The sequence below is a fragment of the Pimephales promelas genome, chromosome 8, assembly GCF_988280905.1.
Source record: "Pimephales promelas chromosome 8, fPimPro1.hap1.1, whole genome shotgun sequence".
Taxonomy (NCBI): Eukaryota; Metazoa; Chordata; class Actinopteri; order Cypriniformes; family Leuciscidae; genus Pimephales; species Pimephales promelas.
In genome coordinates, this window is record NC_142776.1 from 14,176,327 (window position 1) to 14,188,514 (window position 12,188).

At 38.1% G+C, this 12,188-nt stretch overlaps 1 protein-coding gene across 1 annotated transcript in view; it reads right to left on the bottom strand.

The window, feature by feature from the left end:
• srp68 (signal recognition particle 68) overlaps positions 1-11,898 on the bottom strand; it is a 118,306-nt gene extending 106,408 nt beyond the window's left edge. The window contains exons 1-7 of the mRNA XM_039662207.2: positions 11,705-11,898; positions 11,265-11,331; positions 11,058-11,171; positions 10,762-10,957; positions 8,587-8,669; positions 4,886-4,995; positions 1,671-1,753 (exon numbers count right to left, since the gene is read on the bottom strand). Of these exons, the coding sequence (XP_039518141.1) occupies positions 1,671-1,753; positions 4,886-4,995; positions 8,587-8,669; positions 10,762-10,957; positions 11,058-11,171; positions 11,265-11,331; positions 11,705-11,795 (744 nt within the window). The 5' untranslated portion in view covers positions 11,796-11,898. The remainder of the gene's footprint in view (positions 1-1,670; positions 1,754-4,885; positions 4,996-8,586; positions 8,670-10,761; positions 10,958-11,057; positions 11,172-11,264; positions 11,332-11,704) is intronic.
• Between the last annotated feature and the right edge of the window lie 290 nt (positions 11,899-12,188).

The window sequence follows — 12,188 nt, forward strand, 5'->3', positions numbered from 1 at the left end:
CTGCTTCCGGTGTGAATGCACTCATCGATTAATATGCAAGCTGAAAGAAATATGCGCCGCTGCACACCTGCAGTGTAAATAAGTGGTGAAACGGCCGTAATTCACAAGGTTTCCTACATGTGTGTTCCTTGTGCACATGCGATACTGATGTTGCGCTAGGGTTGCGCGGTATACCGGTATTGCAAAAATACCGGTATATAATAAATTTCAAACGGTGCAATATCATCATTTTGTTAAATTCGGTATTTGATGAGCTGCTGTTCCGAAGTTCTCCACTAGGCGGCAGTGTGCTACCGAAACTGACGCGCGTCACGCGAAACCGGCAAACGAAGGAACACGGTGGAAATGAAGCTCATTCAGATTTCCACACGCCCGAAATTAATAAATAGAAAGAGCAGTATGAGTGAAATAAGGCATTACTTTGCCTACTAAATTAATGAGAATAATGTAGAAACAGACCTCAATGCACCACTCTGAAAACTTTGCTTTAAATAATGTGTTGCCATGGAATGCAACACATCAAATCTGCCAAAGTGCTCGTCAGTTGCTCATCCTGACTTGTTCAAGAGATCAACTGGTGAGTTCATCACTCAACTGATTTAATTTAGACTTATTGAACACCGAACAGCGCACATACATAAGAGCTTATCAATTAAATATGATACGGTAAACACGAAAGCTCAAATCTTCTTGCATGACACGCTAAAACCAATTCAGTTATCGTCTCATGATCTCATCATTTTTGCAGTTTCAAACAAATATATTCATTTAATTAGAATTAATAAAGCATAAAAGTGATAGTAAAATGAATGGCATTACTGCCGCTGTGGCGACCCATAGAGAGAGAGATGGTAGTAATATAAATATTAATAATATTAGCCTACAATTAAGCTACATTTGTCAACATTCACTAAGGAACCTGACCTAACAATATAGCATTGATTAATCTAGATCAATCAGTAATAAAATGACCTAAAAATGTAATATCCTAATAAATGTTTAGCATCATAACATTACTTTTTGCAATGCATTATATGCATAATATGAACCCAAACACAAACAGTAACCAAACCAAGATGAATAAATGCAATAAATGTTGATAATTCTCTGTTGATGCATGACAGCTAATGGTTTACGTCATTTCATTATTCTATTATGTTAATCTATTATTATAGATATTAACCTATTTTAATTGTATAATATCATTTTTTTTTTCCCAAATCAAAATTTTACCTACACATAATTTGTTTATTTTTTAAATTTTGATGGTTTTTTTGATACTTTTCTTTGCACATATGGTAGTTCAGAGTTTCAAGCAGTGTTTACTAAAATTGTTTCAATTCACTTAAATGTAGACTTTTTTTCCGACTGCGGTATCGATTTAGTATCGATAGCGAGGTATTAGGTTCTGCTATCGTATCGAAGCCAAAATTGTGGTATCAAGCCATCCCTATGTTGCGCAACGTTAATCATGCGGCACCTGAGTGCATTTGACCGGCATATGTCAGAGTGACCGGTTGGTCACCGGTCATGGCCGATCACGTGAAAATCAGCCATTTCCGTTTGCGCGCCGTCAATCTCTAATCGTTAGAGCCGGTGCATCTCTAATCGTTAGAGCTAGAATATCATAGCCTAAAAAGCAAGAACATGGTTATGAAGACAAGACTGACCTCCAATTTTTCAGCCATCATGCCACCCCCTCCTCCTGCACTCAGTCTCATCTGCATGAGGTCGTTTATTGCATTCTGGTCACCTAGAGAACAAACATCTGGGAATGAAGGCTCAGTTTTGGAAAAAGTAGTCAAAGTATATTTGTTTGTATGTTTTAGTATATTTGGATGAATGTGTGAGCGTTTCCAAAGTCCATCTAAGTAAAGTCAGTTCACTCAGTGGCCATATTAGCAAGTTTCCTGAGAAACTATATCCAGTCATGTAGGTAGTGAAATTATCTACATGCATTTATATTTGACACACTTTTGCAAAGGAAAAAGAAAAAAAAATGGGTACACATTTTGTCAGTTCTTTCCTGGAAATAGATCCCTTAAATCTACTGTGCAGGTCTCATTGGCAATGCTAGGAGGATACTTGAGGTATTAAAATATGCAGAAATAACATTTCAAATCAGGAATATAATCTGACAACAATGTTTTTGTAAATTGTGCTTTTTAAGCTTAATTCACAGAACCTTTTTCAGGCTTGTATAACATGTCCATATACATGCTCAGGAGTAACCATACAGGTGATTGTTTTGAACTAAAGGGCGTATTTTTAATTCATATAGCTAACATACTGAGCACTGCGTTGTCTCAATAAGGCAATTGTCTCTAACTATAAGGTAACAACAGCTGCAACAAAGTGCAATGCTTTCTCTCATTCATGCACATTTGAGTGGCCCATATTAGCCCATTTTTTGAAATGGCCCATTTTTTTAAGCTCTCCTACAATCGGTTTCCATGCACCCTAGGTCAAAATATGCTTACATTTTCTCATAATATACATTGCAGAATGACCTTTTCTAATAGTGTCTGAAAGTGTTCGATAAAGGATTCAAAGGATTCTTTGTAACGATGGCATTGGTTTAACTCGTCCTCGTCTTTTGGAAGAACACTCAAAGTCGATAACGCAGGAAACAGTGTTGAGCATGTTTTTGCAAAGCAGAAAATAGCATTGGTGTTGTCTCGAAATGTCGACAACACATACCAAACTGAGTTAAACGAAACGTCCAAATGTCGACAACACATATCAAACCGAGTTAAACCGGAGATGTTCCTCAGGGCTCATGCCTCGGTCCTGTTTTATTCACATTTTATATGCTCCCCCTTGGATCAATCTGCCAAAAATACAATGCATCTTATCATTGTTATGCTGATGATATACAGTTATATGTGCCCATGAAATGCAGTGTTGACTCCAACACTACTATTATGTCCGAGTGTTTGAATGAGATAAGAGCATGGTTGGCCGACAATTTTCTGCAGCTTAAAGGGTTCGTTCACCCAAAAATGAAAATTAAGTCATTAATTACTCACCCCCATGCTGTACCAACCCCGTAAGACCTTCGTTCGTCTTCGGAACACAAATGAAGATATTTTTGATTAAATTTGAGAGCTGTATAACTACCACATTGGCTCCTAAGGGACTGCCTCTTGACGGCCCAGAAAGTCAATGAAGAAAATGTTTAAATATCCCAAGTGACTACCGTGGCTCAACTATATGTTTATCAAGCGACGCGAATACTTTTTGTGCGGAAAAAACAAACAAAAATAATGAGTTTATTGGACTATTTCTTTTCTTCCTTGTAGGCCAGAACGAGAATTCCTTAGATTTCCACGACGCATGCGCGAGATTTGCGATCTGCTTACACCGCTTACACTACTTCAGATCGCAATTCTCGCGCATGCGTCGTGGAAATCTAAGGAAATCTCGTTTCTGGCCTACAAGGAAGAAAAGAAATAGTCGAATAAACTCGTTATTTTTGTTTGTTTTTTCGCACAAAAAGTATTCGCGTCGCTTGATAAACATATAGTTGAGCCACGGTAGTCACTTGGGATATTTAAACATTTTCTTCATTGACTTTTTGGGCCGTCAAGAGGCAGTCCCTTAGGAGCCAATGTGGTAGTTATACAGCTCTCAAATTTAATCAAAAATATCTTCATTTGTGTTCCGAAGACGAACGAAGGTCTTACGGGGTTGGTACAGCATGGGGGTGAGTAATTAATGACTTAATTTTCATTTTTGGGTGAACTAACCCTTTAATGAGTCAAAATCGGAAGTGCTGATTTTTGGTCCACCTAAGTTAGCAAAACAGCTTAGCCATTAAGGTGAATACCTAAGCAAGGAACCTTGGTGTAGTTTTTGATTCAAAGCTGAAATTTGACAAACAAGTTAATGTTGTGGTTAAAAGTAGCTTTTATCTGCTGCGGAGCATTGCCACATTAAAAAGTATTCTGTGATTCAAGGACATGGAAACTGTCATTCATGCTTTTATTTCATCCAGATTGGATTACTGAAACTCCTTATATTTAGGACTGTCTAGGAACGTGTTATCAAGGCTGCAACTGGTGCAAAATGCAGCAGCCAGACTATTGACTGGCACGCGGAAATGTCTAGGATTTGTCTGGTACTGGCCTCTTTGCACTGGCTTCCAGTTGAATTTAGACTCCAATATAAAGTCAAAGATCTGCATGGACTGGCTCCAAAATATGTAACGCGTCTGATACAAAGACAGCATCACTTTTCTTGTCGTCCACTTAGATCATCCCAGAGCTTCCTCCTACATGTCCCCAAATCAAGGTTAAAAACAAAGGGAGACCGTGCATTTTCTGTGGCAGCCCCGCGACTTTGGAACAATCTTCCTTTGCATATCAGATCCTGTGACTCGCTAGAATGTTTTAACTCGATGTTGAAAAAACACCTATACACTGTGGCCTACAATGGCCCTGAGGTTTCACGATACTGATCAGGGTTGGATATCAACCCATTGTTCTGTGTGAGTACTGTCTAAGTGTTTGAGTAATTTTGGCCAACTTGTGTTGTTTTTAAATGTGCTTAATAAATAAAAGTTGATTGATTGATTGATTGAACTCTTCTAGGCCTCAGTTCCAACTACAGTGTTTAAGGGAAAAACTGCGGGCAGCTAATGAAGACCATTAGGCTGGCATTATGCAAATCTGTTACAAACTTACATGGGTTCGTAGAGGAAGACAGACTGGAATTACCGGTGACTTGTTTCAGGCAGTTCAGAATCATTCTTTTTTTTTTTTTTTTTAAAGTAAATGACTCCATTTATTGTGATCTTTGAAACATTGTGGACCTTTTTCATTCACAAACAGCTATAAAACACGCTACATTAAAAAGGTGACCTGAAACAGTCTCAGTTTCTCACCGATGTTATATGCACAGTATCGGATGTTAGGTGAAATCTCATCCACTCTCTGATAAAAAAGCACTGCTTGCTCCTCAGTAAAAGCACTTGCCAGTTTCTCGTAGATGGTCCTGCAAACAGTCCAAATAAATAAAACAAAATCTTTCACAAAATAGACAGAATTAATATGCACCAAATATTTTCTACTTTTCTTTTTACAAGAAAAAAAAAGCCTAAATAGCTTTTAAGCCACTGCAGTGTTTCCCATTAATTACCTAAACAGCCCAGCCCAATCGCTTCAGCTGAAAATATTTCTTATAACAAAAAATCTCTATTGTTGTTTTGCACCATTGGTTTGGCAACACATCTGTAAATTGAAATTAAAATATAACATCAAATGGCTCCGCCCACTTCTTAAAACACAAAAGGCAGCAGCGCAACTGGTTTTCAATGAGTCCAAGAGACCCCACGTCCACAAGTTTACATCCCCTACAGAAGCCTGCAGTCGAGAGGCTCATCACTTTCAATAATGTTTTCGTTAATTGTTTCATGGTGGTGTAATGAGGTATCAAACCTTATCCAGAAAGCAAAATCCCTGACAATATTCAAATAACAGATGAAATCTAATCTCTTCCGTCAGTACTTAACTGTATCCTGTGGACTGTTAAGGATTCTTAAGTTAAGACCAATCTTTCTGTTTAAGCTGTTTTCTGTCGATTTGTGTACAAATCGTGTCTATATATAATTTGTAGTGTTATTTTTTGCCTGCCACCCAGCAGAGGTGGAAGTAACGAATTACAACTACTCAGATTACTGTAATTAAGTAGTTTTTTCATGTACTTGTACTTTTATGAGTACATTTTTTAGTCTGTAATTTTCCTTGTACTCGAGTACAAATTAAGTTAATTAAATGTACTTCACTACTTTAAAAATCCCATTAATTACAAAGTACTTGTACAATTTGAATTCGACAATTATTCAAATCTTTGACCAGCATTTGGGTATCCAATGGAAATAACGGAGCGTGGGCGGGCCAATAAAAACCCTTGTATTTGGAGCGGGAAAAAAGCCCGGTTCCTGGAGAGCTATATTCGTCCTCACACGTCCTTCAGTTTATATTTTAGTGTTATCAAAGAACTTTGCCGTAATGAACATTCGAGACACTGAATTCATTGAAAATTCCAAAGAAATACCAGATGACGAGTGCCCATGACCCCACATGGAGGAGTTGTTCTTATACAGAAGGAAAGGAGACGTTTTATAAAAACTTTGTTTCTGCAGTGATATGTGATAGTTCAGTTTTTGTTTTTAAAGTTGGGTAGACCTCACGGTAATTTGACTAAAAACATCACTTGAAACATGAGCTTCAGCATTACTCAGGTGACAAGCACATATACCGTAATAAAGATTTAGCATTGTAAACTTAGATTAAAAAGTTATATTGTATGTCATTGTCAACACATTGTTTTATTAATGTTGAATCCGTGTTTTAAGTTTAGAATGAAGAGTTTAATAATGACCCTTTCATAAAAACAGTATCTTGCTGGCCATGACCCACTGGCATAACAGTGTAACTGCACTGATTGACAGTCTGTCTAGATGGCACATTTGTGTCAGTGCTAAATGCTGATAACTTTTGAAACTTTTGAAATATTAGTAGGGTACATTTGGAAATCTTTATTGTAAAAAAAAAAAGAAGTTTAAAAATAAAAAAACCCAATAAGCTTATTTATTTTGCATTATAATTCATTAATAATAATAATCATATTAGACCATTTTTATAACTTGGTTTCCATAAAAGTAAATAAATATCACTGGCTAAAAATTAGTAATTAGTACTCGAGTAGTTTTTGAAAGGGGTACTTTGTACTTTTACTTAAGAACATTTTTAACACCAGTACTTTTGCTTGTAATCGAGTATTATTTTAGCAACTACTTGTACTTATACTTGAGTACAAATTTTCAGTACTCTTTCCACCTCTGCCACCCAGTAATCTCAAAGAGCTTTGCTACTTTTTATAAGAAACTAAATCAGCTTTCAAATTCTGTCAGTTTTATCACAAATGTTTTTTGCAGTTTATTGTGATGTGATAAATGTAACCACCTCAGCTCAAGCGACAAGTGAACTGGGGGTGTAATGATTCAGTTTACTGACGCTTTGGTTTATATCAAGGTTTTAGGGTCACATATTTGGCTATGGTTAGAGGGAGGAAAAAAAGACTAATGTCAGATAAATATAAAGAACCAAATATTCAAACTACACAATCAACAGCACAAATAAATACAATAGAGCAAAGATACAAATAAAATAATACTCGCCAAGACGGGCATGCTGACAATTTTTGTGTGAATTTGTTCGTTTAAGCGCAAGACTAGAAAAAGAACTCTAAATATTTGCTCGCTGTCTTGAGACGCGGCTTTCTGTTTCCGCACTTAAATAAATGTGCACACAAATCTTTCTTTCGCCTTCTCTCGTACTTGTTTAAATTAGCCAGGCTTAAATTAGATTAAACACAGATAGCAACGTGTGCCATTGAGGTCATAAGACATATCCATCGACAAACATATTAAAGGATTAGTTCACTTTTCAAAAAACTTTTACTGATAATTAACTCACCCCCATGTCATCCAAGATGTCCATGTCTTTCTTTCTTCAGTCGAAAAGGAATTAAGATTTTTAATGAAAACGCTGCAGAATTTTTCTCCATATAATGGACTTCAGTGGGAACCAGGTCAGTTCAAGTTCCAAAAGAAACTTTAGTACAAACTGCAAACTTGTTCAAATGGCTTTAAACGATACCAGACGACGAATAAGGGTCTTATCAAGCGAAACGATCGCTCATTTTTTTAAAAAATAACAAAGTTTAAGTTTTAGAAGATCAAAAGCTCACCTTGCTCTGTTCTGTGGTGCACGTTCGTGACTCTCCTGTTCGAACTCGTTCAACAAAAGGAACAAATCTTTTTCCGAATCAATTCGTTCGTTTCTTTCGCCGAATGAACCAAATGACTCGGAAAAAGATTTGTTCATTTTGATGAACGAGTTCAAACAGGAGTGCGTTACAGAACAGAGCAAGGCTTACCTGTTTTTTTTCTGTGATGTAATTGCCCATTCACTTGATTGGATGTATGTGATCATGTGACCATGCATGGCTGTATATATGGAGGTGTGTCTCCCCACTTGTTTGTCTGATGAAGGGCTTGTAGCCCGAAACGTTACATGTACACGTAGTGAGCAACCATTAAATTTTTGTAGGAGCATATTCTGGTGTGCAGACTTACTGTTTACTTTTGTTGCTACCTTACTGCCCAGCACCCAGTTTTATTGTTTTGGATGTGTGTGCTACACCTTTTGAACAAGTTAGTACAGAGACTTCAGTCTGTGAAGTGTGAGGTCATTATTTTGCTCTCAAAGTACACTAGACTGGTGTATTTAACTTTTAAAATATTTTAAATGTTATTTCGAGGAAGTATGCCCATGGAAAACCCGTCATGGTTTGAGTTTCACCTATCACAGTCTCAAAAAATCCTGTGGGAAACACTGCACTGGCTATAAAAAGGTGCATTAAGACAGACAATACCTTGTGAAAAAAATGAAGGAAAACAATATCAATTACAACCTTGCCAAAAAGTAGACACATTCATACAATACTACCAGTAATGGTGTCTGCAAAGTGCAACAAATGCATAGCAATAAATAAATGAGAATAAAAGAAAGCACTGACTTGCACTTGTTAAAGGCCTCCATTGCAGATTTCCATTCCTGCAGCTCAAACTGAACCATTCCAGTAAGATAAGCAGTATAAGCCTGCGAAAAATATCAAACACACTTACAGTGAAACAGAACTCAATTGACTTTATGCACAGCTGCACTACTTCCAGAACTTAAGCCAGCTCCTTGTTTCCTGTCTGAGTTGAGTGTCCGCTGAAGGCATTGATGTCAGAACTCCGAAAACGTCAGATGCATTTTTTCAAATAGGGCGCTATCTTTATAAATAAACTACAGATTTGAGATTTAAACAACCACATTCTCGCCTGAAACACTCTTAAAATTACATTTCATGACACAATAACAGTAGTATTTTGATATTTCGCGGATTTTCTCCTCTCCCATTGACGCTTGCTGGTTGACGCAAGATGCATTCTGGGATACCCGGCTATCTCAAGTCCACACAAGTCACCTCTCGATGCATCCTCGCTAAACGGGGCGGATCAAAAACACATCCAGGGATTTGAAGTGAACTTGGCTAGATGTGAACTTTGAATTGGAACAGTACTTGGGCAGCGACTGATGATGACGTTTCACAAGTCAGTCCACAAGAACACAAGTACAGACAAGTACGCATATTGAGAAACGGCTAAGGAGCTGGCTTAAGTTCAGGAAGTAGTGCAGCTGTGCATGAAGTCAATTAAGTCAACATTGAGATGACCACAGCATTCAGCAACTATTAATAGACAAAAACGTTGCGTAAAATGTCTTTTGATGGTCTCCCTGAAATCACTTTGAGAAAAAATAAAATAATTAGGGCTGGGCAAGTTAACGCATTTATTAATTAATGCCGACAATTTTTTTAACGCACTTTTTTTTTTTTTTAAGTCCGTTGCTCACTGGCTCTGAATACTACACACAGGCCTATAGTCAAACCATGGATCACAGGAGGGGTGGGATGTTGGTCAGTCAGCACATAACCCACCCAAACAAGCAATGGAGAGAGGCTTTGGCAGGTTCTCTCAGGTAAATAGAAAGGGAGACAGCGCTCCGGGAGACGAGTGAATGACCGGCGCGGATAGTAACCAACGGCTTCTGTGCGCTACGCAGCTGTAGCCTTTTTAACTTAAATTAAAATTATACATAACTTTACCTGATAGGCCTGCGTTTAGTTTAGCGGGGGTGATCTGCCATGTGAATTCCCTTCTGTTGATGTCCTGATAACTATTTAGATTCTGGAAACTCACAAACAGCGAACCGAGGATCAGTCTCTCTTCCAATGATTTGTGCTGGCTGTGCGTCTTGTACAAAAATAGACAAAAAGTTAAAGTTTATAGACAATTCAACGTCGGCAACGGGCGGGCACTTGCGTGAGGCGAGCTTGACCGCAACAGTTTCACAGGAACGCACCCGCTTGTCGCTGCACCTTGTGCTCGACCACTTCACCTCACTCTAAAAGCTGATTTATACTTCTGCGTCGGACCTACGCCAGAGCCTTTACGTTGGTTTTGGTCAATCACAGCGCTTGCGGTACGCGTATTGACGCGTTGTTACATTTTTGGAAGAGGTGCACGTCAGGGTACGCTCGCTACACACAGCCTACGGCGTAAGTTTGATGCAGAAGTATATTGGGCTTTACCTCTGTTTAATGTAGCCTATTTAGTGTACATGGGAAACCATGGCATGACCAAACCTAAGCTCCTATCAGAGAAGTAACGTTGGTCGACTTGGTCATGACCTCTAACTACATTGACTGTTTCTGCTGCTCCCTGATAAATGATACCTGTTGATGCTTGTTCAGAAAAAAAAAAAAACAAGAAAACTGGACTCGTTTTAACTGAATAAAAGGTAATCCCCTGTGCCAAATAGCTTTGTTTTAATATTTGATTTGATTACGTTAATGTTTAAGTTGAGATTTACAATAAATATTTTATTGCTACTGTGTATAGAGAATACTGCTGGTATAAAGCACCTTATTTGTTTAAAGTTTTTGCAAACCACATGTTATTGCACTTTTATGTATATAGCAGTACATTTAAATCAAAAGTGTGCAATACATTACTTTAGAATTCATTATTCAATTTTCCGCGTAACAATGCGATTAATCGCAAGAAATCCATGCGATTAATCGCAATTAAAAAATTTAATCGTTGCCCAGCACTAAAAATAATCAAATGTATCTTTGACCGACCTGAGCCTCAAGTTTGGTCTTTGCGTCCACACGAGGACTTTCACACAGCTTCTCCAGCTTCTCCCCATGTTTGGCGGCCTTTCGCAGGCGAGCCAACAGGTGAAAACGCTTTCGGGGCTCAGTGTTAGCTTCCTGTTTCAGCTGCATGGCATAACTCCATGCTCTTTCCGCTTCCATTAGCACTAACAAGAGATGTCTGGAGTAGACAGATAGAGATAAGGAGAGGAAGAGAGACTAAGACCAAAGACAATAAAAAATCTTGCTTTAAGTGCACATTTTTGTATGTGTTAAGTTACCTGTTGTCTGAAAGCATCTCTACAGTCACTTTCTTTCCAGTAAACTTGTGTCTATTGCCCATTTTAAAGCCCAGAGTCTTTCTCAATCGACGCAGTCGTCGAGAGCAATAACCCCTTTAATGTCAGAGGAGAGGATCAACAAAATTTCAAGACAATTTCTTTATTTAACTGAAAAAAAGTGTCCTTGCTACCTCCCCTCTGACTTACCTGTAGCGCTGGTAATCTCCATGCCTGAGTCCATGCTGTTGCTGAGAGTCCTTAATGATCTGCAGAACTTAAGTCAGTGCTAAGGACAATAAACCCAGGACAAATCAAATACAGCATGTTAAGCTTTTAAAGTACTAACTTACCAAGAGTGTACTCAGTAGGCTATATTATCTCTCAGAAAAGGGCTCAATTTGGCTTTTCATCCACCAAGTCATTACCCACTAACGTTACTTCAATCAACACTCATAAATATTTATGGAAACCTTATTGAATCTCTTCATTATACAGAAAATACTTTTCTACTCAGTAACGTTACTTCTGAAATCAAGTGACACGTATCCCATAAGACCCCCATAGCAGCCGTCCTCCACTAAACTGCTGCTTTAATGCTACTCTCCAGCACTAACTAACTGACGCAGTGAGTTTAACATTGAGGATACTCTCCAGGCCAAGACTTCCGTCGATGCTGTTCTCTTTATTTTCCTCCATTGTCGATATTTTCACCTCATGATTCTGCCTCTCCGCGGCCATTTTTCAGCAAGCACACGTCTGATAAACCTCAACCAGCGGATGAAGATGATCCGTCTTCTTCTGTCTTGTGTTGTGTCACAAACAAAATACCATTACCGCCACCTACTGAGCTGTAGCACGAAATCGAATCAAATAAACTTCTTCTTCTTCTTCTATGGATTTATTGGCGGGGTTTTTTTTTTTTTATGCTTTATTGTGAACATCAAGTAGCATGTACATTGTAATTTCTCATCCAACATATTTCACATGCCTCATTTATTGGCGGGTTGCATACCAACTTTATGGTGCATACCGCCACCACCTGTGCTGGAGTGTGAAGTGATTTCAGTCTAGAAGTATGTTAAAAGATGATTCTAGTCCTAAATCCTAAATCTAGTCCTTATGACAATGGGT